At 57.5% G+C, this 24,893-nt stretch overlaps 1 protein-coding gene across 1 annotated transcript; it reads left to right on the top strand.

The window, feature by feature from the left end:
• The first annotated feature begins 282 nt into the window (after nucleotides 1-282).
• RRM1 (ribonucleotide reductase catalytic subunit M1) lies at nucleotides 283-23,165 on the top strand. Its single transcript, XM_071573921.1, has 19 exons — nucleotides 283-626; nucleotides 2,147-2,235; nucleotides 3,061-3,238; nucleotides 4,438-4,538; nucleotides 5,124-5,183; nucleotides 6,327-6,366; nucleotides 9,442-9,604; nucleotides 11,397-11,538; nucleotides 12,607-12,690; nucleotides 12,949-13,110; nucleotides 13,620-13,699; nucleotides 15,153-15,354; nucleotides 16,037-16,186; nucleotides 16,732-16,953; nucleotides 17,953-18,029; nucleotides 19,542-19,677; nucleotides 20,863-20,958; nucleotides 21,170-21,358; nucleotides 21,985-23,165. Exons 1-19 carry the CDS (start codon nucleotides 608-610, stop codon nucleotides 22,165-22,167), a joined length of 2,373 nt encoding a protein of 790 aa, XP_071430022.1. The 5' UTR covers nucleotides 283-607; the 3' UTR covers nucleotides 22,168-23,165.
• The last annotated feature ends 1,728 nt before the right edge of the window (nucleotides 23,166-24,893 follow it).

Below are 24,893 nucleotides of genomic sequence, written 5' to 3'. Positions count from 1 at the left end.
TGGGCACCCCCGAGATGGCACCGCAGCCCCCCCAGCCCGTCCCGGGGTTTAATCCCGGTTGGATTCCCCGGGATTATCACTGGGATTTATTCCCGGGATTATCCCCGTTTGGCGCTGCAGCGCGGGACGAGGCGGCTGCGTTTGGCCCCTCGCGGGTTCCGTCCGCGGCGCCCTCGGCGCGCTCCCTGGCCCCGCCCCCCGCGCGGGGCGCTCTGCGGCGCCATCTTTTAAGCGGGCGCGGTGCCGGTGCCCGGCGGCGGCTCCCGGGGCGGGCCGGGGCAATCCCGGGGGCAATCCCGGCACCGGAGCCGCGGTGGAAGAAGGGATGGGTGTCCTCTGACCGTGGCGGGCGGCGCCGAGGGCTCGGCGGGGCGGGGAGGGCGCGAGGCCGGAGGCCGTGCCCGGAGGAAAGATGGCGGCGGCGGCTTCGGCGGGGCAGGCGGGGCGGCTTCGGCGGCGGGAGCGGGAACGGCGGAGCCGAGAGAGGCTGAGGGGGCTGCGGGAACGTGAGGGGGCTGAGGGGATCGGAGGGGGCTGCGGGACCGTGAGGGGCTGAGAGGGACCCGCCGTGAAGGAGCCGCCGTGAGGGAGCGCGGACGCCGCCGCCATGCACGTCGTGAAGCGCGGTGAGGGCTCCGCTGCTCGGGGAGGTGCCCGGGCCCCTCTCGGTGCCCAGGGCAGGGCAGGGAGGGGGCACGGCCCTGTCCAGCCCACCCTGTGAGGGGCTGGGGGGCGACCCTTCAGCTTTGGGGTCCCTCAGGGCACCTGAAGGGGGAAATCCCCCGCTTTGTGTGACTCCCTTGGAAGGACGAGACCCCCTCGGCTTTGGGGGTCCCCCCCGGCTTTGGGGACCCCCCCGGCTTTGGGGGTCCCTCTCAGCTTTGGGGGTCCCACCCGGCTTTGGGGGGTCCCTCTCAGCTTTGGGGGTCCCTCTCAGCTTTGGGGGTCCCGCCCGGCTTTGGGGGTCCCTCTCAGCTTTGGGGGTCCCTCTCAGCTTTGGGGACCCCCCCGGCTTTGGGGGTCTCTCTCAGCTTTGGGGTCCCTCAGGGCACCTGAAGGGGAATCTCCTCCACTTAGGGAGACTCCCTTGTGCCACAGGGAAGGAGGGGACCCCCCTCAGCTTTGGGGTCCCCCCCCGGCTTTGGGGACCCCCCTCAGCTTTGGGGTCCCGCTCATGGTGGGAGGGGACGGGCCCCCCATTCTGGCAGGTTCCCTCGTGCCATGTTGAAGGATGGACCCCCTTCTGTTTGGGGGTCCCTCATGGACCCCAGTGACCAGGTGGGGTCCCCCGCCCTGTTTTGGGAGGTTCCCTCGTGGCTCAGGGAAGGGTGGGAGTCCCTTGGCTTTGGGGGTCCCTCTCTGGCACCCACAGTGAGCAGAGGGGTCTCCCCCCTCAGCTCTGGGGGTCTCTCGTGGTGCCTGTTGTGAGGGGATGGGACCCCATCAGGGTGAGGGAGCTCCCCCAGGGCATCCAGAGCGAGGGCTGAGACCCCTCTGTGTGTCTGGGAGAAGCCCCCAACACCCCCCACGCCCCCCATGGCAGGAGCCTGACCTTGATCCCCACCCTTTGGTCCAAGGGGGTGCTGGCCCAGGGAGGGTCCCCAACCTGGGGGGGTGGCAGGGGGTGACCCTCAGCTGGGTGCCCATCTGGGGGGCTCAGGGGGTGACCTTCAGCTGGGTGCCCACCTGGGGGGCTCAGGGGGTGACCTTCAGCTGGGTCCCCACCTGGGGGGGCTCAGGGGGTGACCCTCAGCTGGGTCCCCACCTGGGGGGGCTCAGGGGGTGACCCTCAGCTGTGTCCCCACCTGGGGGGTTCAGGGGGTGACCCTCAGCTGGGTCCCCACCTGGGGGGGCTCAGGGGGTGACCCTCAGCTGTGTCCCCACCTGGGGGACTCAGGGGGTGACCCTCAGCTGGGTGCCCACCTGGGGGGCTCAGGGGGTGACCCTCAGCTGGGTGCCCACCCCTGGGATTGGGTTTCTGCACTTTTAGGTGGGAATTCCTTGGGGTGGGAGTGGAGTGTCCCTTCTCCTGGGGCCCCACCTGCTCAGGCTGTCCCTGGGGATTCCCCCTGGCATTCCCTGCAGGGCAGGCTGGGAGGGGGGACACTGTCCCTAACCCTGCTGTGCCCTGTCCTGCTGTCCCCAGATGGGCGCCAGGAGCGGGTCATGTTTGACAAGATCACCTCTCGCATCCAGAAGCTCTGCTATGGCCTCAACGCTGACTTCGTGGACCCCGTGAGAGCCACCCCCTGCCCTGTGCCCTGTGCCCCCTGCCCTGTGCCCTCCCCTCAGCTCCCCCTGCCCTGTGCCCTGTGCCCTCCCCTCAGCCCACCCTGCCCTGTGCCCTGTGCTCCCTGCCCTGTGCCCTCCCCTCAGCCCACCCTGCCCTGTGCCCTGACCCCACCCCTGCCATGGGCAGGGACACCTCCCACCAGCCCAGGCTGCTCCAAGCCCTGTCCAACCTGGCCTGGGACACTCCCAGGGCTGGGGCAGCCACAGCTGCTCTGCCCACCCTGTGCCAGGGCCTGCCCACCCTCCCAGCCAGCAATTCCTGCCCCATATCCCATCTATCCAGTTTGAAGCCATTCCCCTTGTCCTGTCCCTCCATCCCTTGGAAATGGTCTCTCTCCATGTTGTCTGTAGCTCCTTCAGGGGCCACAGTGAGTGACCCCAGAGCCCCCTCCTCTCCGGGCTGGACCCCCCCAGCTGTCCCAGCCCGTGTGGGGCTGGGCTGTGCTGCTGCCCTGGGATACAGCAAGGGGGACTGTGGGCACCCATGTCCTGGCTGGACCCCCCAGCTGTCCCAGCCCGTGTGGGGCTCCCAGTTAGTGGCACTGTGGGCACCCCCAGCTGTCCCTGTCCCTGTCCCAGCCCATGTGGGGCTGTGTTCTGCTGCTCCCCTGGGGCACAGTGAGTGGCACTGTGGGCACCCCGAGCTGTCCCTGTCCCTGTCCCAGCCCCTTTGGGGCTGTGCTCTGCTGCTGTCCTGGGGCACAGTGAGGGGCACTGTGGGCACTGAGCCCCCCCAGGCTGCCCCCTGAGCTGTGGGCCCCTCTGCAGGCACAGATCACCATGAAGGTGATCCAGGGGCTGTACAGTGGTGTCACCACCGTGGAGCTGGACACGCTGGCGGCCGAGACCGCGGCCACGCTGACCACCAAGCACCCCGACTACGCCATCCTGGCCGCCCGCATCGCCGTGTCCAACCTGCACAAGGAGACCAAGAAGGTCTTCAGTGGTGGGTGATGGTCTGGCTGCTGGGGGAGCCACTGGCAGGGCAGGGGCAGGGGCAGCTGGGGGGTGGTAGTGGGGAAATCTCATCCCTTCGAGCCACTGACAGGGCAGGGGCAGCTGGGGGGTGGTAGTGGGGAAATCTCATCCCTTCGAGCCACTGACAGGGCAGGGGCAGCTGGGGGGTGGTAGTGGGGAAATCTCATCCCTTCGAGCCACTGACAGGGCAGGGGGAGCTGAGGGGTGGTAGTGGGGAAATCTGTTCTCTTCCTGAGGGCATCCCAAGGGCCCAGGCTTGGGGAGAGCCACTGGCAGGGCAGGGGGAGCTGGGGGGGTGGCAATAGGGAAATCTCTTCTCTTCCTGAGGGCATCCCAAGGGCCCAGGCTGAGTGAAAATGCCCTGAGGTGACACCCACAAGGTCTGGGCTTGGGGGAAGTCACTGACAAGGCAGAAGGAGCTGTGGGGATGGAAATGGGGAAATCTCTTCTCTTCCTGAGGGCATCCCGAGGACCCAGTCTGGGTGGAAATGCCCTGAGGTGACACCCACAAGGTCCAGGCTCAGGGGGAGCCACTGGCAGGGAAGTGGGAGCTGTGGGGATGGACATGGGGAAATCTCATCCCTTCCAGTCACTGACAGGGCAGTGGGAGCTGTGGGGATGGAAATGGGGAAATCTCTTCCCTTCCTGAGGGCATCCCAAGGGTCCAGGCTGGGAGGGAGTCACTGAGAGCAAGTGGGAGCTGTGGGGATGGAAATGGGGAAATCTCTTCCCTTCCAGTCACTGACAGGGCAGTGGGAGCTGTGGGGATGCAAACAGGGAAATCTCTTCCCTTCCTGAGGGCATCCCAAGGGTCCAGGCTGGGTGGAAATGCCCTGAGGTGAAACCCACAAGTTCTGGGCATGTCAGAAGGGAATGGAATTGCTTGGTTTGTGCAAAGCAGCTGAATAAATGGGGTGGACTGAATGGGGCTACACTCCCTTTCCTCCCCATTTGCTGCCTGTTACAAAGGGTTTTAAGGGGATTTGTGAGCAGGGCATTGTTAAGGGGAACAGGTTAGTGCTGAGCAGGTGGAAGAGCTCTGTGTTTGTGGGGCTGGAGGGGTTTTGCAGAGGATGGGCATTCCTGCCTCTCCCATCCCTAATCCCAGTGCCAGGTGGTGCAGGGACAGGCCTGGGGGTGTCCTTCTCACTTCCCTGTCCATTGCAGATGTGATGGAGGATCTCTACAACTACATCAACCCTCACAATGGGAAACACTCCCCAATGATCTCCAAAGAAACCCTGGACATAGTTTTGGCCAACAAAGATGTGAGTAGCAGGTTTTTTCCACTTCTGAGTTTTCAGAATTTGGTGAAATACTTCAGATAATTTATTTTTCTTATTTCTTAAGCAAGCCACATTGGTTTCAGGCAATGCAGAACACAGTGCAGGGGAGGACTAGAGGGTTTAAAAGGGGGATGGAGGACTTTCCTTCCCAAGGATTCTGGAGTAGCATCTCTTTCCTTGGATATCCCCATTGCCATGATGAGTAGAAATGAGAAAAAAGAACCCTCTGCTGGAGCAAAGTGAGGCAGCACAGGGGGGGCAGAGGAGCTTTGGGTTCAGGTTTCAGGTAATTCCAGGCCTGTGTTCCACAGGGAAGGTCATTTGTCCCCTGGTGCTGTGTTTTGTTCTGTTCTGTCCATTAGATTTCAGTAAATTCAGCTAAAACCTGAGGAAAAAAGGTTGTCTGAGCTGTGCTGTTGTTGTTTGAAGTGCTGTTCCTGCCTCCCTGCTGTGCTCTGGTTTCAGCAGTGTGGGGTCAGCAGTGCCAGGCAGGGAGAGGGGACACTGTGACCCTTTGGAGGCCCAGGGGCTGGTGGGGAGTGCCAGTTGTGTCTGTTGTTCCCTCAGCGCCTCAACTCGGCCATCATCTACGACAGAGACTTCTCCTACAACTACTTTGGCTTCAAGGTGAACAGCACATCCCTCAGAGGCTTTGGGAAGGGTGGGAATGCCTGTGGGTTTGTCTGGGTTGGGGCAGGGTGGGCACTGGGGAACATGGGACATCCCTGGGGTTATGAAGGACAAGGTGAAAGCCTGCACAGAGTGGCTCCCAGTGGGGTAAATTGGGGAGTTTGTCTTGCTGCTGGAGGAGCTGGTGGGCTCAGTTACTGAATGTTGCTGAAGGCCATTCCTCAAGGAAATAATCTGATCCTTAACAAACCAGAAAAAGGGGTCTTTGCTTTCCCCATTGTTCTGTGGAGCAGTTGCTCTCAGTGTTTCATCCCACACGTTTATCCTCTCCTGTGCTGGTGGAACATCTCCCTGCCACCAGCCCAGTGTGCTGAGCCCCCTTCCTGCTTCCCTCACACCCTGCTGGATTCCTTTTGGGAATGGCTCTGGCTTTGGGGCTCCCTGGAGGGTTTGGGGCTCCCTGGAGGGTTGGGGGGGCTCCCTGGAGGGTTGGGGGGGCTCCCTGGAGGGTTTGGGGGCTCCCTGGAGGGTTTGGGGCTCTCCCTGGAGGGTTTGGGGGGCTCCCTGGAGCGTTTGGGGGGCTCCCTGGAGGGTTTGGGGGCTCCCTGGAGGGTTTGGGGCTCTCCCTGGAGGGTTTGGGGCTCTCCCTGGAGGGTTTGGGGGGCTCCCTGGAGGGTTTGGGGGGCTCCCTGGAGGGTTGGGGGCTCCCTGGAGGGTTTGGGGGGCTCCCTGGAGGGTTTGGGGGGCTCCCTGGAGGGTTTGGGGCTCCTTGGAGGGTTTGGGGCTCCTTGGAGGGTTTGGGGGGCTCCCTGGAGGGTTTGGGGGGCTCTCTGGAGGGTTTGGGGCTCCCTGGAGGGTTGGTTGGAGTGTCCCACTCTCCACAGCTCTGGGTACTCCACAGAGGTGGGCTGGGGAGCTGTGTGTACCCTCCTGGCTGTGTCTGCACTCCATAATCCAGAGTCCTCAGTGCTGTAATCTCCTTGTGGGTTTTAGTAATTAACCACCTAATTATGGTGCTGAGGAGAGGAGGAGCAGAATGCAGGGCCTGGGATGAGGAGTTGCTCAAGTTGGGAGATAACAGGAATGTGTTTAAAACCTCAAATCTGCCTGTCTGCTCAAACCCATCCTCTCTTTTTGAAGACTCTTGAACGCTCCTACTTGCTGAAAATCAACTCCAAAGGTGAGTGTGTTCCTCGTGCTCAGCACTTCACACATCTGAGTTAATTGAGTTAAACTGAAGTTCAGCTCCTCTGCTGTCAGTGATGGTCATGGCAGGCCCTTGGCTTGGGAATCCTCAGACACCAGCAGGGTCAGGGGTTAATTGCAGTCTCATAAAGCTGAAAGATAATTGGATTCTGGATTGGATATTGGATTGGCTTTTAACTGTTAATATGAGGGAGGTTTGTTCCTCTCCATGAGAGCATTGGAGCAGGTTATCCCTGGGGTTTTTCAAAGCCTGACTGGCTGAAGTCCTCAACAAACAGGCCTCGTGCTCTTGGCTGGCTCTTCTTCAAGCAGGATTTGGGAGGGATTTTCCTTCAATCCTTCCAGTGCCTGTTTTCCTACTTCACAGAGACACACAAAGCTGTTCTGGGGAAGGATCTTCTCCCAGGCTGGGCTTCCAGGGCAGCAAAGTGTCCTTGAGCAAATGCTGTTTTCTCCCTCTTTGACCAACTCTTCTGAAAACCTTTGCCCCTGACAGGCTCCTGTAGCTGTTTTCCTTTGCAACCAAATTGCTCTAAAATAAACCCTACATCTCTATATTTAGAAACACAAACCATTCAGTGTCTTGTCACTCTAATCCACCCCAAGGGGTCTGTTATGAAGAACTGGGTTACCCTTGTCCTCTGGGGCAGGTTGTGACCCCCTGGCACAGGGTGGGCAGAGCAGCTGTGGCTGCCCCATCCCTGGGAGTGTCCCAGGCCAGGCTGGACAGGGCTTGGAGCAGCCTGGGCTGGTGGGAGGTGTCCCTGCCATGGCAGGGGTGGCACTGGGTGGGCTTTGGGTCCCTCCCACCCAAACCATTCCCTGGCTCTGTCACTGTGTGGGTTCCCCTGCTCACAGCAACAGGAGATGGATTTCCCAGCAGGAACTTGGCAAAGGTGTCTGCAGGTCATGGAATGTGCAGCTCTGTCTTTCCTAGAAAGGGAAATATTCCAAATGGTGCTGGTTTCACAGAATCCCAGACTGGGAGGGACCCCAAAGCCCACCCAGTGGGACCCTGACAAGTGAAAAATGCTGTAAAAAAAGAACTGCCAAGAGAAAGTTTTGTGTTCTAAAAGCACCAAGGTATTTATTGATAAAATTGGAGGCACAGCCAGTTCATGCTGGGAAAAAACTTCCCTGACCTGTTTGTGTAAAATAAGCCATTTGTAGCCTCAAGTTCATAGTTACACCTTCTAATTTCCATATTAATGACTGGGCAAAATCTTGGGCAGAGCTTTTCCTTTGGCTTTGAATTTGGGTGGTGGTTCCTCATCCCTCAGGGTGGTCTTGAAGCATCTTCATCACTGCTGGACTTTGCCTTTCCTTTGTTCAGTGACACCACCTGTAAAACCTTGGCTGCAACTCTCCAAATTTTTGGATCTTTTCCATTTCATCCTATGGGAGTGTCCACCTTAGTTTGGTGTGTGATGCTGCCCTGAGAGCCCCCAGCAAAGCAGGACTCTGAGCCACCTCAGTGTGGGATAAGAGAAAAAGTGAAGTCCTTTAATGCCAGGCCCAAGGCCCACAGGAATACAGGATGAGGTGCACGTGCTCCCCAGGCTCTCCTTTCCATGGCCTTTATAATATGGATCACCCAGTCAGTACTTTGCACTTCTCTTGGTCCAGCCCCAGTTCCACCCTTGTTCCACCCCCCAGGAATTGGGGCTGGGGTCCATGAGACCCTCTGTCTTCATCAGCTCCTCTTCCTCAGCACACAAAGGTCTCTTGGAGTTCTCCCAGTTCTGATTTCTGGGTGACTCTGCCCCGTGTTTGTGTTTTGTTCTGCAGACCTTCTGACAGTCTCAGCATTCTGCCTTGAGGAGAGTCTGAGCAGGATTAAATAACTGAAGGGATTTGAGCTCCCTGTTCTGGGCCAGGGGTGGTGATAGAAAGACATTAAACTTAAACCAGAAATATTAACCCACTAAAAATCCACTTTGTTCTGTGTTCCTAAAACCTACAAAATGGGAAAATCCAAAGATCACAAAACCCAAAACCCCTTGGGTGTCAGGATGACTTCTAAGCTGATGCCTCAGAATTTCATGTAGTTTTAGAAGGTTTTAGAATCATACAGGTGCTGATTTTAAGTGTGCATATCAAGTGCCTTTCTCACCAGTTTGGGAGCTGCTTTCAGGCTCAGTCAAGGCCAAGATGGTTTTAAGAAGCCCCTGCAAGATAACAGGAGACAAACAGCAGAAGGCCTGACTGTCCCACCATGAAGAGGGGGTAGACTGACAGGCCTTTTGGGTGGGCATTCAAGAGAAATGAGAGTACCTGAGAATGTCCTGGTTTGCCCCATGGCCTCCCCAGTAACTCACCACTGTATCCAAGGAAGTTCCAAGTGTTCCACACGGGTCTCCCACGGAGCAGGGGAGGAGGGGATGGTTTATTTCCTGCCTTGGCTGGGGAGCTGGTGGGAGGTGGTTGGAGTCTGATCCCTCTGGTTGTTGGTGGTTCTCCTGTCCAGGGTGAGATTGTTTCATTCTTGTTCCCCTTCCTTGAGGTTTTTTTTTCTTTTAATTGTGTTTGTTTGAGTCATTTGGTTTCTTTAGGTTGGGTTTGTGTCTTCCCTATTTTCTGGTTAATCAATCCCCTTTTCCCTTCCCCTCTCCCCTGGGGGTGGGATCCCATGTACTGTGTATACAGTGTGGTTGTGAATGTTAGAAAATATAATTTATTCTTTTTATTCAGTTCAGTTTCTTTTGAGTTTGTTCCTTTTCAGTTTTTCTTCCTTTTGCTGGGAAGGTTTTGGGAAGGGGAAGGGGGGGCCAGTCCAGGGTTGGTAACAGCTTGGCCAAACATTTGACAAGATGTTAATAAGGGGATGGTATCTGGAGGCATCAAACCCATGGTACACTAATTTCTGTAATTAGTGGACAATTAGCACCAGAACAAAGTGGCTGTGGCACTTCATGCTCTTCAGCAACTTTGCTGTGCAAACAACACTTTGCAAAGCAGGATCAGAAATTTCACAAAACTCCTGGGGGTTTTTTTGGGGGGTCTCTTTTCTCTTTCCAACCCTTCCTAACATGCTGTACCCCCCCTGCAGTGGCTGAGAGGCCCCAGCACATGCTGATGAGGGTGTCTGTGGGCATCCACAAGGGTGACATCGACGCTGCCATCGAGACCTACAACCTGCTGTCCGAGCGCTGGTTCACCCACGCGTCCCCCACGCTCTTCAACGCGGGCACCAACCGCCCCCAGCTCTCCAGGTACTGCCAGGGCTTGGTTTGTCTGGCTTGGGTTCAGCTGGCAAAGTGCCCAGTGCAGAGGAAAAGGTGTTCATGGAATGGGTTGGGTTGGAAGAGGCCTCGGAGATCAGCAAGGCCAACCCTTGATCCAACCCCACTGTGATCACCAGCCCAGGGCACGGAGTGCCCTGGGCTGGTGATCACAGTAGGGTTGGATCAAGATGTGGTGGATTCTCACTCCGTGCCCTGGGCTGGTGATCACAGTAGGGTTGGATCAAGATGTGGTGGATTCTCACTCCGTGCCCTGGGCTGGTGATCACAGTAGGGTTGGATCAAGATGTGGTGGATTCTCACTCCGTGCCCTGGGCTGGTGATCACAGTAGGGTTGGATCAAGATGTGGTGGATTCTCACTCAGTCCCCTGGGCTGGTGATCACAGTAGGGTTGGATCAAGATGTGGATTCTCACTCAGTCCTCTGGGCTGGTGATCACAGTAGGGTTGGATCAAGATGTGGTGGATTCTCACTCAGTCCCCTGGGCTGGTGATCACAGTAGGGTTGGATCAAGATGTGGTGGATTCTCACTCAGTCCCCTGGGCTGGTGATCACAGTAAGGTTGGATCAAGATGTGGTGGATTCTCACTCAGTCCTCTGGGCTGGTGATCACAGTAGGGTTGGATCAAGATGTGGTGGACTCTCACTCAGTGCCACATCCATGGAATCATAGAATGGATTGGGTTGGAAAAGCCCTCTGAGATCATCAAGTCCAACCCTTGATCCAAGCCTACTCAGTCCCCTGGGCTGGGTATCACAGTAGGGTTGGATCAAGATGTGGTGGATTCTCACTCAGTCCCCTGGGCTGGTGATCACAGTAGGGTTGGATCAAGATGTGGATCCTCACTCAGTCCCCTGGGCTGGTGATCACAGTAGGGTTGGATCAAGATGTGGTGGATCCTCACTCAGTCCTCTGGGCTGGTGATCAGAGTAGGGTTGGATCAAGATGTGGTGGATTCTCACTCAGTGCCACATCCATAGAATCATAGAATGGATTGGGTTGGAAAAGACCTCTGAGATCATCAAGTCCAACCCTTGATCCAACCCCACTGTGATCACCAGCCCAGTGAAGTTGGAGATCAGGAAAAAGTTCTTTGCAGAGAGAGTGCTCAGGGATTGGAATGGGCTGCCCAGAGAGGGGGTGGATTCCCCATCCCTGGAGGGTTTTCAGCTGAGCTTGGCCGTGGCACTGAGTGCCCTGATCTGGTAAAGGGACTGGAGTTGGCCCAAGGGTTGGACTTGATGATCTCAGAGGTCTTTTCCAACCCAATCCATTCTATGATTCTGTGATTCCTGGGCTGCTAAAACAAATAAACTGGAATTGTCTGCTCAAACAGTGGAATAAGATCCTCTTTTTGGAAGGTTTCTGTTAGGAAGGCAAAAGACCAAGGGAAGAACATCAAGTCCAACCCTTGATCCAACCCTACTGTGATCACCAGCCCAGGGCACAGAGTTGGGATGTGCTGGGCAGGGTCAGAAACAGATTGTTGGGATGTGCTGGGCAGGGTCAGGAGTTGAACTGGATGATCCCTGTGGGTCCCTCCCATCTCAAGGATATTCCGTGATTATTCTGTCATTAAAACTGTTTGATAACAGAGGTCTCAGCAGTACAAATGTTGCTCATCATGATGTCTGAGACTCTCCTTTACTCCCCTTCACCCCTGTGGGTTTCCCTTGTGGATCATGGGGAAGGCTCCATGTTTGCCCCATGTTTTTGCAGCCTGGTGAAACTCCTCTGCCTTTCCCTCTTTGCTCCCCCAGCTGTTTCCTGCTGTGCATGAAGGACGACAGCATCGAGGGCATCTATGACACCCTGAAACAGTGTGCCCTCATCTCCAAGTCTGCAGGGGGCATCGGCCTGGCCGTCAGCTGCATCCGTGCCACGGGCAGCTACATCGCTGGGGTGAGTGCAGGGCTGGCACAGGCACTGCTGCCCACCACAACTGCCTTCACTTGGGTGCCACATCACTGCTCAGGCAACAGGAGAACAAGAGGGCACAGCTTCAGCTCTGCCAGGGGAGGTTTGGGTTGGATATCAGGAAGGAATTCTTTACAGAGAGAGTGGTCAGGTGTTGGCATGGCCTGCCCAGAGAGGAGGTGGATTCTCCATCCCTGGAGGTGTTTAAGGTGACACTGGATGTGGCACTGAGTGAGAATCAACTATGTCTTGATCCAACCCCACTGTGATCACCAGCCCAGGGCACTCTGTGCCCCAGGCTGGTGATCACAGTGGGGTTGGATCAAGGGTTGGACTTGATGTTCTTCCCTTGGTCTTTTGCCTTCCTAACAGAAACCTTCCCAAAAGAGGATCTTATTCCACTGTTTGAGCAGACAATTCCAGTTTATTTATGTTTTAGCAGCCCAGGAATCACAGAATGGATTGGATTGGAAAAGCCCTCCAAGATCATCAAGTCCAACCCTTGGTCCAACTCCAGTCCCTTTACCAGATCATGGCACTCAGTGCCACAGCCAAGCTCAGCTGAAAAACCTCCAGGGATGGGGAATCCACCCCCTCTCTGGGCAGCCCATTCCAATCCCTGAGCACTCTCTCTGCAAAGAATTTCTTTCTGCTCTCCAACTTCAATTTCCCCTGGCAGAGCTTGAGCCCATCGTGCCCCCTTGTCCTATTGCTGAGTGCCTGGGAGAAGAGACCAGCTAGAACTTGCCCTGGTGCATTGGCCCTCTGCCTTCCCCCAAACACATCTGTGGGGGTGTGTTTGGGGGTTTTGTCACAGTGTGTGTGTCCCCTGCAAGCCTTTAGGTGACATAATGGAGGAGAGAGATAAGGAGGGACATTTCATTAACTCTGCCTGTTAAATACATTTTTCTCTATTTAAAAAGAGGTGTGGGGAAGGGACTGCAAATATTTGGGGTTGTGTAAGAGCTGTGCAGACTGAAGGACAGGCAGGAAAAGGAGGCCTGTCCCTGCAGGGAGGTCCTTTGCAGCACTGATGGTGCTTTTCCTCTGCAGACAAATGGCAACTCCAACGGGCTGGTGCCCATGCTGAGGGTCTACAACAACACTGCCCGCTACGTGGACCAAGGTGGAAACAAGGTACTGGCCTTCCTCAGAGAGGGAGCCCTGGGTCAGGGGGAAGTTCCACACCTGGGAAGGGCTGTCCCAGAACATCAGGGAGCTGATGGAGTTGTGGGTGACACATAACAAAAAAAGGGTGTTTTCCCCCTTGTGTTTTTACTCTGGTGTTCCCCCTCCGTTCCCAGCTGGTTTGGGGTGTTGTGCACTCAGGAGCAGAGCAGGAGGTTTTCTCTCCAAGCACAGTTTGTTCTGATCTTGACTGTTTTCTTGTCCCAGAGACCTGGGGCTTTTGCCATCTACCTGGAGCCGTGGCACCTGGACATCTTTGAGTTTCTGGACCTGAAGAAGAACACAGGGAAGGAAGAGCAGAGAGCCAGAGACCTTTTCTTTGCCCTCTGGATCCCTGATCTCTTCATGAAACGGGTTGAAACCAACCAGGTGAGAAGCCTGATTGGCACAGAACAGGTCTGGGAGTGGAGGGACAGGAGGCAGGGCAGAGCTCAGGAGGGTCCTGTTCCTTCTAGGAATTTCCTGAAAGAGTTGCTGCCCCTCACTTGAGAACTTGGCTGGGCAGGTAGAGAAGGGAGCTGGACAACTCCAGTGGGACTCTTTGCTTCAGGGCTTAATCTTGCAGCCCCTGATTTATGTACTCAGACTGTTAGGCTCAATTTTTGCTCTGGAATTTCCTTAAAGCATCAAAATTTTCTCAGTAAATTGTTCTTCTGTGCCTGCTTGTATCTCACACAGAATCCCAGACTGATTGGAGTTGGGAGGGACCCCAAACCCACCCAGTGCCACCCCTGCCATGGCAGGGACACCTCCCACCAGCCCAGGCTGCTCCAAGCCCTGTCCAGCCTGGCCTGGGACACTCCCAGGGATGGGGCAGCCACAGCTTTAATTAACAGGGTGCCTAAAGATTTCCTCTGGATATTTTTTCCTTCTTAAAGGACTGGTCCTTGATGTGCCCAAATGAGTGTCCTGGCCTGGATGACGTCTGGGGAGAGGAATTTGAGAAACTGTATGAGAGGTAAGAAGGGTGAATAGAGCTGTAAGAGTCCTCCTCTCCTGGAGCTGCCCCTGTCCTGTGGGATCCAGGGCAAGGCACAGGATTGTGGGCAGGGGGTTCAGGGTCAGATGGATAAAAGTGTGAAGATGGGGGCTGTGTCCTTCACACTGGGGCCTGCTCAAGGTAGGGCTGTGTGGGAATGGTTGTTTAACTTTTTAGGGGGAGATCCTGGAGTGATCCCCACCTAAAACACTCCATGGCTTTGTTTGTCTGGATGTTGTGGTGAAAGATTTGCTTCCTTTAAACAAGGACAGTGTCAATGCCCTGCTGTGAGAGCTCCCTCAGAGCTCCCAGTGAGGGGTCCTGGCTGCCCAGGGTGTGTTAGGGGGGCCCTGTCCAGCCCCTTGGAGCCTGGGCCGAGCTCAGAGCTCACAGTGAGTGGGCTCTGTCCTGCCCATGGTGTTTCAGGGGGTCTCTGTCCTGCCCAGGGTGTTCAGGGGAGCTCTGTCCTGCCCAGGGTGTGTTAGGGGGGCTCTGTCCTGCCCAGGGTGTGTTAGGGGGTCTCTGTCCTGCCCATGGTGTTCAGGGGGGCTCTGTCCTGCCCAGGGTGTGTTAGGGGGGCTCTGTCCTGCCCAGGGTGTGTTAGGGGGGCTCTGTCCTGCCCAGGGTGTGTTAGGGGGGCTCTGTCCTGCCCATGGTGTTCATGGGGTCTCTGTCCTGCCCATGGTGTTCAGGGGGGCCCTGTCCTGCCCATGGTGTTCAGGGGGGCCCTGTCCTGCCCAGGGTGTTCAGGAGGGCCCTGTCCTGCCCAGGGTGTTCAGGGGGCCCTGTCCTGCCCAGGGTGTTCAGGGGGCCCTGTCCTGCCCAGGGTGTTCAGGGGGCCCTGTCCTGCCCAGGGTGTTCAGGGGGCCCTGTCCTGCCCAGGGTGTGTTTTAGGGGGTCTCTGTCCTGCCCATGGTGTTCAGGAGGGACCTGTCCTGCCCATGGTGTTCATGGGGTCTCTGTCCTGCCCATGGTGTTCAGGGGGGCCCTGTCCTGCCCATGGTGTTCAGGGGGGCCCTGTCCTGCCCAGGGTGTTCAGGAGGGCCCTGTCCTGCCCAGGGTGTTCAGGGGGCCCTGTCCTGCCCAGGGTGTTCAGGGGGCCCTGTCCTGCCCAGGGTGTTCAGGGGGTCTCTGTCCTGCCCAGGGTGTTCAGGGGTCTCTGTCCTGCCCAGGGTGTGTTAGGGGGCCCTGTCCTGCCCAGGGTGTGTTAGGGGGCCCTGTCCTGCCCAGGGTGTGTTAGGGGGCCCTGTCCTGCCCATGGTGTTCAGGGGGCCCTGTCCTGCCCAGGGTGTTCAGGGGGTCTCTGTCCTGCCCAGGGTGTGTTAGGGGGCCCTGTCCTGCCCAGGGTGTGTTAGGGGGTCTCTGTCCTGCCAAGGTGTTCAGGGGGCCCTGTCCTGCCCCTCGGGCTGTGCTCACTGTGCCCCTGTCTCAGCTACGAGCGGCAGGGCCGCGTGCGCAGGGTGGTGAAGGCCCAGCAGCTCTGGTACGCCATCATCGAGTCCCAGACCGAGACTGGCACGCCCTACATGCTCTACAAGGACTCCTGCAACAGGAAGAGCAACCAGCAGAACCTGGGCACCATCAAGTGCAGCAACCTGTGCACAGAGATTGTGGAGTACACCAGCAACGACGAGGTGGGTGGGGAGTGGGGACTCCTGTGGAGCCCTTGGGGATGTTGTCCAGCTGTGCCCTGGTGAGGGGAACAGGATGCTGAGAAACTCTTGACTCCAGTCCTCAGCCCCTCCACTGACTGTGTGGGCTCCTCTCCCTTCCCACTCCTATGGAGGGTTTGGGGTAACACAAGACACCCATGAAAGGGAACCTCTGAGAGCTGAGAGAGCCCTTTGTCTGGCTGGGTGCTGGTGTAAGTGGCTCTTCAGCTCCTGCTCTAGTAAAACCCTGCCTCTGATCCCAGTGACAGTGCCCTGAGTTCCCTGTGTGCCCCCTGATCTCACCCCCATGGATGTGCTGTGTCTGGCCTGCAGCACTGCTGGCAGAGGAGAAGAAGGACACAGAGATGGGTCAGGGCCAGTACAGGGCACAGAGATGGGTCAGGGCCAATACAGGACACAGAGATGGGTCAGGGCCAATACAGGGCACAGAGATGGGTCAGGGCCAATACAGGGCACCGAGGTGGGTCAGGGCCAATACAGGGCACAGAGACACCACAGGAACCAGGATGGCTTTTCCCAGCCCTGGAGGTTTCCCAGTGGTGGTTTCCCTGCCTTGTGGCCCCCGAGGCTGCTCTGGGGCTGAGCTGTGTGGCCCTGGCACAGTGTGGTGGTGCCATGCCGAGTCCCTGTGCTGTCCCTGCAGGTGGCCGTGTGTAACTTGGCCTCCATTGCCCTCAACATGTACGTGACCCCTGAGCACACCTACGACTTCCACAAGCTGGCCCAGGTCACCAAGGTCATCGTGCGCAACCTCAACAAGATCATCGACATCAACTACTACCCCGTGCCAGAGGTGAGGGGGGGGCAATCCCGCCTCTCTGATCCCACTGACAATTCCCTGAGTTCCCAGGGCCCAATCCTGCCCAGAGCCTGAGCTGGGGCAATGCCAGGCAGTGTGGGAGTCACCAAGGGGCTTTATAAACCTCATAGTGCAGCTTGAGGTTCAGCCCAGGACAGTCTGGGACACAAGGAGTCACCAGGGGGCTTTATAAACCTCGTACTGCAGCTTGTCCCTCCCGCTGTGCCCCCTGTCCGTCCCGCTGTGCCCCCTGTCCGTCCCGCTGTGCCCCCTGTGCTGTCCCTCCTGCTGTGCCCCCCCCATCCCTCCCGCTGTGCCCCCTGTGCTGTCCCTCCCGCTGTGCCCCCCGTGCTGTCCCTCCCGCTGTGCCCCCTGTGCTGTCCCTCCCGCTGTGCCCCCTGTGCTGTCCCTCCCGCTGTGCCCCCTGTGCTGTCCCTCCCGCTGTGCCCCCTGTGCTGTCCCTCCCGCTGTGCCCCCCTGTCCCTCCCGCTGTGCCCCAGGGCCGTGCCCAGCGTGCCTGTCCCTCTGTCCCGGCGCAGGCCGAGCGCTCCAACCGGCGGCACCGGCCCATCGGTATCGGCGTGCAGGGCCTGGCCGACGCCTTCATCCTGATGCGGTTCCCGTTCGAGAGCGCCGAGGCCCAGCAGCTGAACCAGCACATCTTCGAGACCATCTACTACGGGGCACTGGAGGCCAGCTGTGAGCTGGCCCGGGAGCACGGCCCCTACCACACCTACCCGGGCTCGCCCGTCAGCAGGGGGGTGAGTGCAGGGAACGGCCTGCAGGGCTCAGCCAGGGCTGGGCAGGGACCCGGGAGGTCTGGGGGTGGATCTGAGTCACTGCGTGTGTGCCCTGGCAGCCAGGGGGGCACCTGTGTGCTGTGGGGCATCAGCGTGGAGAGGGGGGATTGTCCTGCTCTGCTCTGCTCTGTGTGGGCTCACCCCGAGTGCTGGGGCAGCTTTGGGCACCACAGTGTAAGAAAGATCTAAAGCTCTTCCAGAGTGTCCTAAAGAGGGACACAGGGATGGGGAAAGGCCACACGAGGAGCAGCTGAGGGCACTGGGCTTGTCCAGCTGGAGCAGAGGGCACTGAGGGCAGAGCTCAGCAGGGGCTGCAGCTCCTCCCGAGGGGCAGCTCCATCTCTGCCCCCTGAGAGCAGGGCCAGGCCCAGGGCACAGCTGGAGCTGTGGCAGGGCAGGGGCAGGTGGGATCTCAGCCAAAGGCTCTTCCCCCAGAGGGTGGTGGGCACTGCCCAGGCTCCCCAGGGCAGTGGGCACGGCCCCGAGGCTGCCAGAGCTGCAGGAGCCTTTGGGCAACGAGACAGGGCAGGGGGGACTGTTGGGTGTGCTGGGCAGGGCCAGGGACAGGGGACTGTTGGGGTGTGCTGGGCAGGGCCAGGGGGGACTGTTGGGCTGTGCTGGGCAGGGCCGGGGGGGACTGTTGGGGTGTGCTGGGCAGGGCCAGGGGGGATCGTTGGGGTGTGCTGGGCAGGGCCAGGGTGGCACTGGATGGTCCCTGGGGGTCCCTCCCAGCTCAAGGGTATTCCATGTTTCTGTGGTTTGAAAAGAAAAGCAAGACTCAGCCTGTGGGGGCTGTGCCTGGAGCACAGTCAGAGCAGTGCAAGGTCATGATACAGGAGCTTTGCTGAGGCTGAATTGTACAGAAGAGTTAATGGGAATAACAGTCCCATTTCCAATGGGATTTATAAAACGTGGAGAAAAGAGTGCCCTGTCTAATTTGTACAAAACTCTGTTCTTCAGATCCTTCAGTTTGACATGTGGAACGTCACCCCCTCTGACCTTTGGGACTGGAAGGCTTTGAAGGAGAAGATTGCCAAGTGAGTAGCCCTGCACAGTTTGGAGTAGATGTGAAATGTGTTCATGGAATTCCAGGCTGGTTTGGGGTGGGAGGGACCTTAAAGCCCATCCCATTCCGTGGGCAGGGACACCTCCCACCAGCCCAGGGTGCTCCAAGCCCCATCCAGCCTGGCCTGGGACACTTCCAGGGGTTATCCCTGTGCCAGGTCTGCCTGAGCACACACATCCCTCAGTGCTGAGCCAAGACTGAGACTCTCTAAGGCCTTGGACATGAATTTGTTGTGTTCTGTCTACTGAAAACTAAAGGCAGAGTCCAAGTGTCTGAGCAGCCCCATGTGTTCCCACTCACCCCAGCAGATCTTCAGAGTGTTTTTTGGGTCCTTCCTTTCATTTTTTCCCTCCGAGGCAGGGGGTTCCCCCTCACTGCTCTGAGCTCTAGTTTCATCCTGGGTGCATCAGCAGAAGGATTTGTGTTCCCAGCTGTAGTGATGAGTGAGGCACTGTCAGCCAGGCTTGGGAATTCCTCCTCTGCTGCCAGGGAGCAGCTGAGCCTCAAAAATCTGGGACCTGTTGAAGCCTGAAGTGCCTGATATGAATTAATTCCATTTGTTTGCACTAATTTTCAGATGTGGTGAATGTGTCTCCTGTGCTGGGTGTGGGGAGGTCTCAGGCCCTCCATGGGCTGCTGGGTCAGTTCTGCCTGAGCACTCTGGAGCTGTGCAGTGCCTGACAGATTGTGCTCACTGTACTCTGTGTCATGTTGGGAAAGCCTCTGATTTAAGAAGGACACAGCAAAGTCTTTAGTTCTGCTCCCACTTCACCCACACCAGCTCAGTGGCACTTCCCTTTCCTGCCACGAGGGTTCAGAGTTGCCCCAAGTTCCGAGTCTGTGTCCTGTCCTTGGCTCTGTTGTGTCCTGTCCTTGTCCATGGCTCTGCTGCCCTGAGAGCCCCCAGCAAAGCAGGACTCTGAGTCACCTTACTGTGGGATAAAATAAAAAGTGAAGTCCTTTAATGCCAGGCCCAAGGCCCACAGGAATACAGGATGAGGTGCACGTGCTCCCCAGGCTCTCCTTTCCATGGCCTTTATAATATGGATCACCCAGTCAGTACTTTGCACTTCTCTTTGTCCAGCCCCAGTTCCACCCTTGTTCCACCCCCCAGGAATTGGGGCTGGGGTCCATGAGACCCTCTGTCTTCATCAGCTCCTCTTCCTCAGCACACAAAGGTCTCTTGGAGTTCTCCCAGTTCTGATTTCTGGGTGACTCTGCCCCGTGTTTGTGTTTTGTTCTGCAGACCTTCTGACAGTCTCAGCATTCTGCCTTGAGGAGAGTCTGAGCAGGATTAAATAACTGAAGGGATTTGAGCTCCCTGTTCTGGGCCAGGGCTGGTGATAGAAAGACATTAAACTTAAACCAGAAATATTAACCCACTAAAAATCCACTTTAGTACTTTTAAAATCTATAAAAACGAAAAATGGGAAAATCAAAGCCCCTTTGGCACCAGCTCAGTAACTCTGCCTGTTGTCCCCAGGTACGGTGTGAGGAACAGCCTTCTCATCTCCCCCATGCCCACGGCCTCCACTGCCCAGATCCTGGGCAACAACGAGTCCATCGAGCCCTACACCAGCAACATCTACACCCGCAGGGTCCTCTCGGGGGAGTTCCAGGTGACTGAGGCTCTGTGGGCAGGGCTGTGCCCTTCCCTGGCATCACTGGCACTGATGGCAAACACCAGGGAGGCCTCACCGCTGGTGGCTCAGCTCAGTTCAGTGTTTGTGTCCAAGCACTGAGGGGACATGGAGCTTTGTGTGTTCCACAGGTCACCCTGGAATGGATGAAATTGGAAAGAAATTAGAAAGCATTTAATGGGGAAAAGCCTTTCTGGGGCCTCAGGAGAGTCTGCTGAAGGAGGGATTAGTGATGTGATGGAAAGGACCTGGAATATGTGAAATTAGAAAGCATTTAATGGGGAAAAGCCTTTCTGGGGCCTCAGGAGGGTCTGCAGGAGTAACTGCTGAAGGAGGGATTGGTGATGGGATGGAAGGGACATGGGTGCTGTGGGGAGAGCAACTGAGACCACAGTCTGAGGAACAAGTGGCCATGGAAAAGCTCCACAGATGCAGAGGGGTCTGCCAGTTAGGAAAGGGTGTGGAACAGCCCGAGTTCTGGAGGCTGGAGATAGCAAAGACCTCTCTGCAGACAGGAGGAGTCTGTGCCTCTCTGGGAGGTGTGTCCATCCCCTCTGAGGGGTCTCCTCAGCAGTGCTCTGGAGTTCTCTCTTCCCCCCTGGCTGCAGGATCTCACCAGACATGAGTGGTCAGGCCAGAGCAGGTTCCTCCCTGTGCAGGGCCAGTGAGGGCTGTGGGACAGGGACCCTGTCCCAGCAAGGAGAAGTTGGCTGTGTTTGCTTCCCAAAAGCTCAGCCTGCACCTGGTCTGTTCTTCCCCCTCCTGAGCCCAGTCCTGGTGATTGTTCAGTGTCTCAGGTTGTGGCCAGTAGCCCTGGAACAGCAAGATGTCTCCCTTTCCCATTTTTGGCATTCCTCATGCAGGGCAGTTCCATACAGCCCTCCTCTCATTTGGCATGTCCAGCAGAGTCCCAGAATGGTTTGGGTTGGGAGGGACCTTAAAGATTATGTGGTTCCAACCCCTCCACGGGCAGGGACACCTCCCACCAGCCCAGGTTGCTCCAAGCCCCGTCCCACCTGGCCTGGGACACTCCCAGGGGTGGAAGTGTTATCCCTGTGCCTGGGCTGCCTGACCACACACTGATCCCTCAGTGCTGAGCCAAGAGTGAGACTCAGGGTCTTGCTGAACCATTTAAAAGCCTCCTCTGTCCTCTGCCCCCCACAGGTGGTGAATCCCCACTTGCTGAAGGACCTGACGGAGAGGGGCCTGTGGAACGAGGAGATGAAGAACCAGATCATCGCCCACAACGGCTCCATCCAGGTGTGAGGGGGAGCAGGACAGGGGGTCCCACCAGGCAGGCCCTGCCCACTCTGGGGTCCTACTTACAAGGATTACAAAGGGGTGATTTCATAGCAGGGAGTGTCACAGAGTCCTGGAATATCTGAGTTGGATCCCCACAGGGACCATCCAGTCCAAAATTCCGTTCATTGGTGGTTACAGCCCGTTGGAAAACTCTTCCTGTTCCTTCTAGAACATCCCTGAGATTCCAGATGACCTGAAGCAGCTCTATAAGACAGTGTGGGAGATCTCCCAGAAGACCATTCTGAAGATGGCTGCGGACAGAGGGGCCTTCATTGACCAGAGCCAGTCCCTCAACATCCACATTGCCGAGCCCAACTATGGCAAGCTCACCAGCATGCACTTCTATGGCTGGAAACAGGTACTGGGAGGGGGCTGGGGGACTGGGAGGGGGCTGGGGGACTGGGAGTGGGGCTGGGGGACTGGGAGTGGGGCTGGGGGACTGGGAGTGGGGCTGGGGGACTGGGAATGGGGGGCTGAGGGACTGGGAGTGGGGCTGGGGACCTGGGAGTGGGGCTGGGGGCCTGGGAGTGGGGCTGGGGGACTGGGACTGGGGGCCTGGGGGACTGGGAGTGGGGCTCTCAGGCACTGGGAATGGGGCTGGGGGACGGGGAATGGTGGGGGGACTCATTCCCAGCAAACAGGGGAAGTACCTGGGATTGAGGGAGTTGTTTCCAGCAAACAAGGCTGGTACCTGGGACTGGGGTTGTTCCTAATATCAGGGGGTGGTACCTGGGACTGGGGGGTTGCTCCCACCAAACTGGGGCTGGTCAGTGCAGTCCACAGGGCTAATTAGTTCTGGCATGATGAGTTGTTCTCCGCAGTTCTGGGAAGTGTGAATGGCTGTTCCCTTCACGAATCCGGTGTCCCCATGGAGTGTCTGTGGGGCAGCCTGTGGTGCCTGCAGTGTCCCTGCTGTTCACCCGGGGGGCTGCCAGCCCTGCCAGGCTGTGGCTGCCCCAGCTCAGGCTCTGTCCTGCTCCCCAGGGCCTGAAGACTGGCATGTACTACCTGCGGACCAAGCCGGCTGCCAACCCCATCCAGTTCACCCTGAACAAGGAGAAGCTGCGGGAGAAGAGCTCGAGGGAGGAGGAGGAGAAGGAGAGGAACAAGGCAGCCATGGTGTGCTCCCTGGAGAACAGGGAGGAGTGCCTCATGTGTGGCTCCTGAGGGACTCCACGGGGCTGCAGCCTGCTGGCACCGGAGCATCCCGTGGGATGAGCGCGCCGGGGCAGGCAGGGGCGGGCTGGGCACATGGATGGGGGCAAGGAATGTGTGCATTGCTTTAGTAGGAACTTCAGTGCCTTGGCATGGAACCCTGGGGGCAGGACCGAGGGGCCACTCCCAGGTCTGTCCTGGGCACACCAACAGGGACTTCATTCCCCAGAGGCTGTTACATGGTCCCAGAGGAAGGAGCACACCTGGCTGATCCCTTTTCCTTGGCTGGGAAGGGCACAGCAAGGAAACCCTCCCTCCTTGTGTAGGTGTGTTCACTGTCTGCCAGGGCACGGGAGCAGCTGCTGAGACACCTGAGTGTGCCCATCTGCCAGACCTTCCTCCCTCTGCTGCTTCCTCATCCCTTCCTGTGCCCTTTCCAAAGAGCTTTTGGAAGCAGCAGAGGGTGGTAGGTGTGTTGTTACCTGGAGAGTCCATCTCATCCCTCCACCTGCCAGGGCAGAGCGTGGCACTGGGGGAAGGTCCCTCTCTCTCCAGTCTGGCCAGGAGGGGCAGAGCTGATGCCCTGCATTTTATTCTGGATTAGATTTACTCATTTAAATGAATTTCTCAGGCGATTTCCTGGCAGTGGGGTCTGTGCTGCCCTTGGCCACAGGTCCTGTGCCATCTTTTGAGGGTCACATGCCACTTCTGAGGGTCACATGCCCTCTCTGAGGGTCACTTGCCATTTCTGAGGGTCCCTTGCCAACTCTTTGTGTAGAGCTGCATTCCTCCACCCAGGTAGTTGTTAGTCCTTTCAAACCTCGTGCCTCAGTAGTGCCCCTGTGCCCACTCCCTGCCTGAGCACGTGGGGCTCCACCAGGCAGCTCTGCAGTATTTATTGAACTCGAGAGCCACACCCAGCCAAGCTCAATAAACGTGGAATGTCCAAGGAATGAGTGGTGGTATCTTGGAAACCCTTTTTTCTATTAAAAGTGTCTGTGCTGACAGGATCCTGCTGTTGCCCCCGTGCTGGTTCCTGCAGGGAGATGAGCCCTCGCCCTCTGCATCTCGCTGGCACTGCAAGGTGAGCAGCAAATTCAGGGCCTGGCAGCACCAGGGGGTGCCAGTGCTGCAGGGGGGATTTGTCTGTGTCTAAACAAGACACAGGTGTGAGAGCAGAGCGGGTGGGCAGAGCCATCACGGGCTGTGCTTTGACAACCCCCTCTCGGGCTGCAGAGCCCCCGGCCCTGGGGCCAGCAGGGACCGCCCCGCCCGTGCCCGGGCCCTGTGCCAGGTGTGTGCCAGCCCTGCAGCACCGTCGGGGGGCGCAGCGACACCGGGTGACGTGGGGACACCGACCCGAGCCCCGCCAGCCCCCCGAGTGTCCCCAACCCGGGCACGGAGCTGAGCGCGGGGACATGGGCAGGTCCTGGCACGGGTGTCACAGCCCATCGTTCCTGGGACACCTCCGGGAATGGGGAACCCAAACCTGCCTGGGCAGCCCCTGCCAGGGCCTGCCCACCCTTTCCTGTGTCCCCTGCCCCTGCCCTGGCCCAGCCTGAGGCCGTGCCCTCTGCTCCTGTCCCTGTGCCCTGGGGCACAGCCCGACCCCCTGTCCCGGCTCCCCCCTCCTGGCAGGGATGGCACAGCCAGAAGGTGCCCCCTGAGCCTCCTTTGCTCCAGCTCAGCTCCCTCAGCCCCTTCCCTGCCCTGGGCACTCTCTGCCCACCCGAGCTGTGCTGGCACTTCCAGCCAGGGCTGTCGTTGCTGGTTCCCAAGAAGCCCCACAATTACCTCAAACGCTGCCCTGGCAGATGAACCTTTGGAGAGGTGCCAGGAGGGACTCCCGTGTGCTGATCAGAGGGGCAGGCGATGCCTCCTTTCAGCCAGAGGGGACAATGAGAGGCAAACGACAAAAGCATTTGATTTTATGTGTGTGGTCTTCATCAAATTAGCAAAAAAAAATCCTTGGAGGGCAGGGGGAGAGTTAAAGAAATGTATTTTCAAGGGACCTTTAAAGAGGGTGCTGAGAATGGCTGGGGAGGCTCCTGATCTGGGGGGTTTGCAGAGAAATTGGGGGAGTTGTGACTAGTTTTTGTTTTTACCTTTGCTAACCAGCCCTAAACCACTGAGATTTCTGGGCCAGACTCATTGATGTGCAAACAGGATCTGTCTGAGCCCCCAGTGCCCCATCCCAGAGCAGAGTCCCCACCCTGCTGGGCACACCTGGGAATCTGGGACAGCACTGGGGGGTCTGGGGAGTTTCTTTCTTTTATATGAAAAGTAGATTGGATTAGTATGGACAATAATTCAAACTTCTCTTCTGCTGGATAAGGAGTGACCTTCAACTGAGGATGCTCATTGCTTGTTTTCCTGGTACTCTTTAATTTAAAGGGTTTTTTTCATAAGTGAAGAAGATAAACAGGGATGGGTAGTTTAAAATAAGGTGCTACAGATGTTCCCTGTACACTGTCCTGCTCAGCATTTCACTCTTCACAAACTCTACATGTCCTGGAGCTTTGCTTTTTCAAAATTAAATTAATTAGTTCACTTATTCTACAGGCAAAAAATACCTGATAAACATGTGGTGGGCTCTGGTGCTGCAAACACAAGTGAAGGTCAAGGGCAGAAATGAAATCCCCATTTAAAGTGAGTGAGGGTCACACTGATCTCTTCTCATCCTCCTGGAGAGCAAAGTCCTGCCCCAAAGAGCAGCAGCCACTCAGCTCTCCCCGCTG

The sequence above is a fragment of the Pithys albifrons genome, chromosome 1, assembly GCF_047495875.1.
Source record: "Pithys albifrons albifrons isolate INPA30051 chromosome 1, PitAlb_v1, whole genome shotgun sequence".
NCBI lineage: Eukaryota > Metazoa > Chordata > Aves > Passeriformes > Thamnophilidae > Pithys > Pithys albifrons.
Note: the sequence above shows the minus strand (reverse complement) of the source record. Positions and strands in the feature narration are given on the sequence as shown.

Bases quoted from the DNA above. Each gene is read 5' to 3' on its own strand.
- RRM1 (XM_071573921.1), top strand. The intron at 9,605-11,396 runs GTACTGCCAGGG...TTGCTCCCCCAG, and splicing joins AACCGCCCCCAGCTCTCCAG to CTGTTTCCTGCTGTGCATGA. The intron at 18,030-19,541 runs GTGAGTAGCCCT...TGTTGTCCCCAG, and splicing joins TTGAAGGAGAAGATTGCCAA to GTACGGTGTGAGGAACAGCC.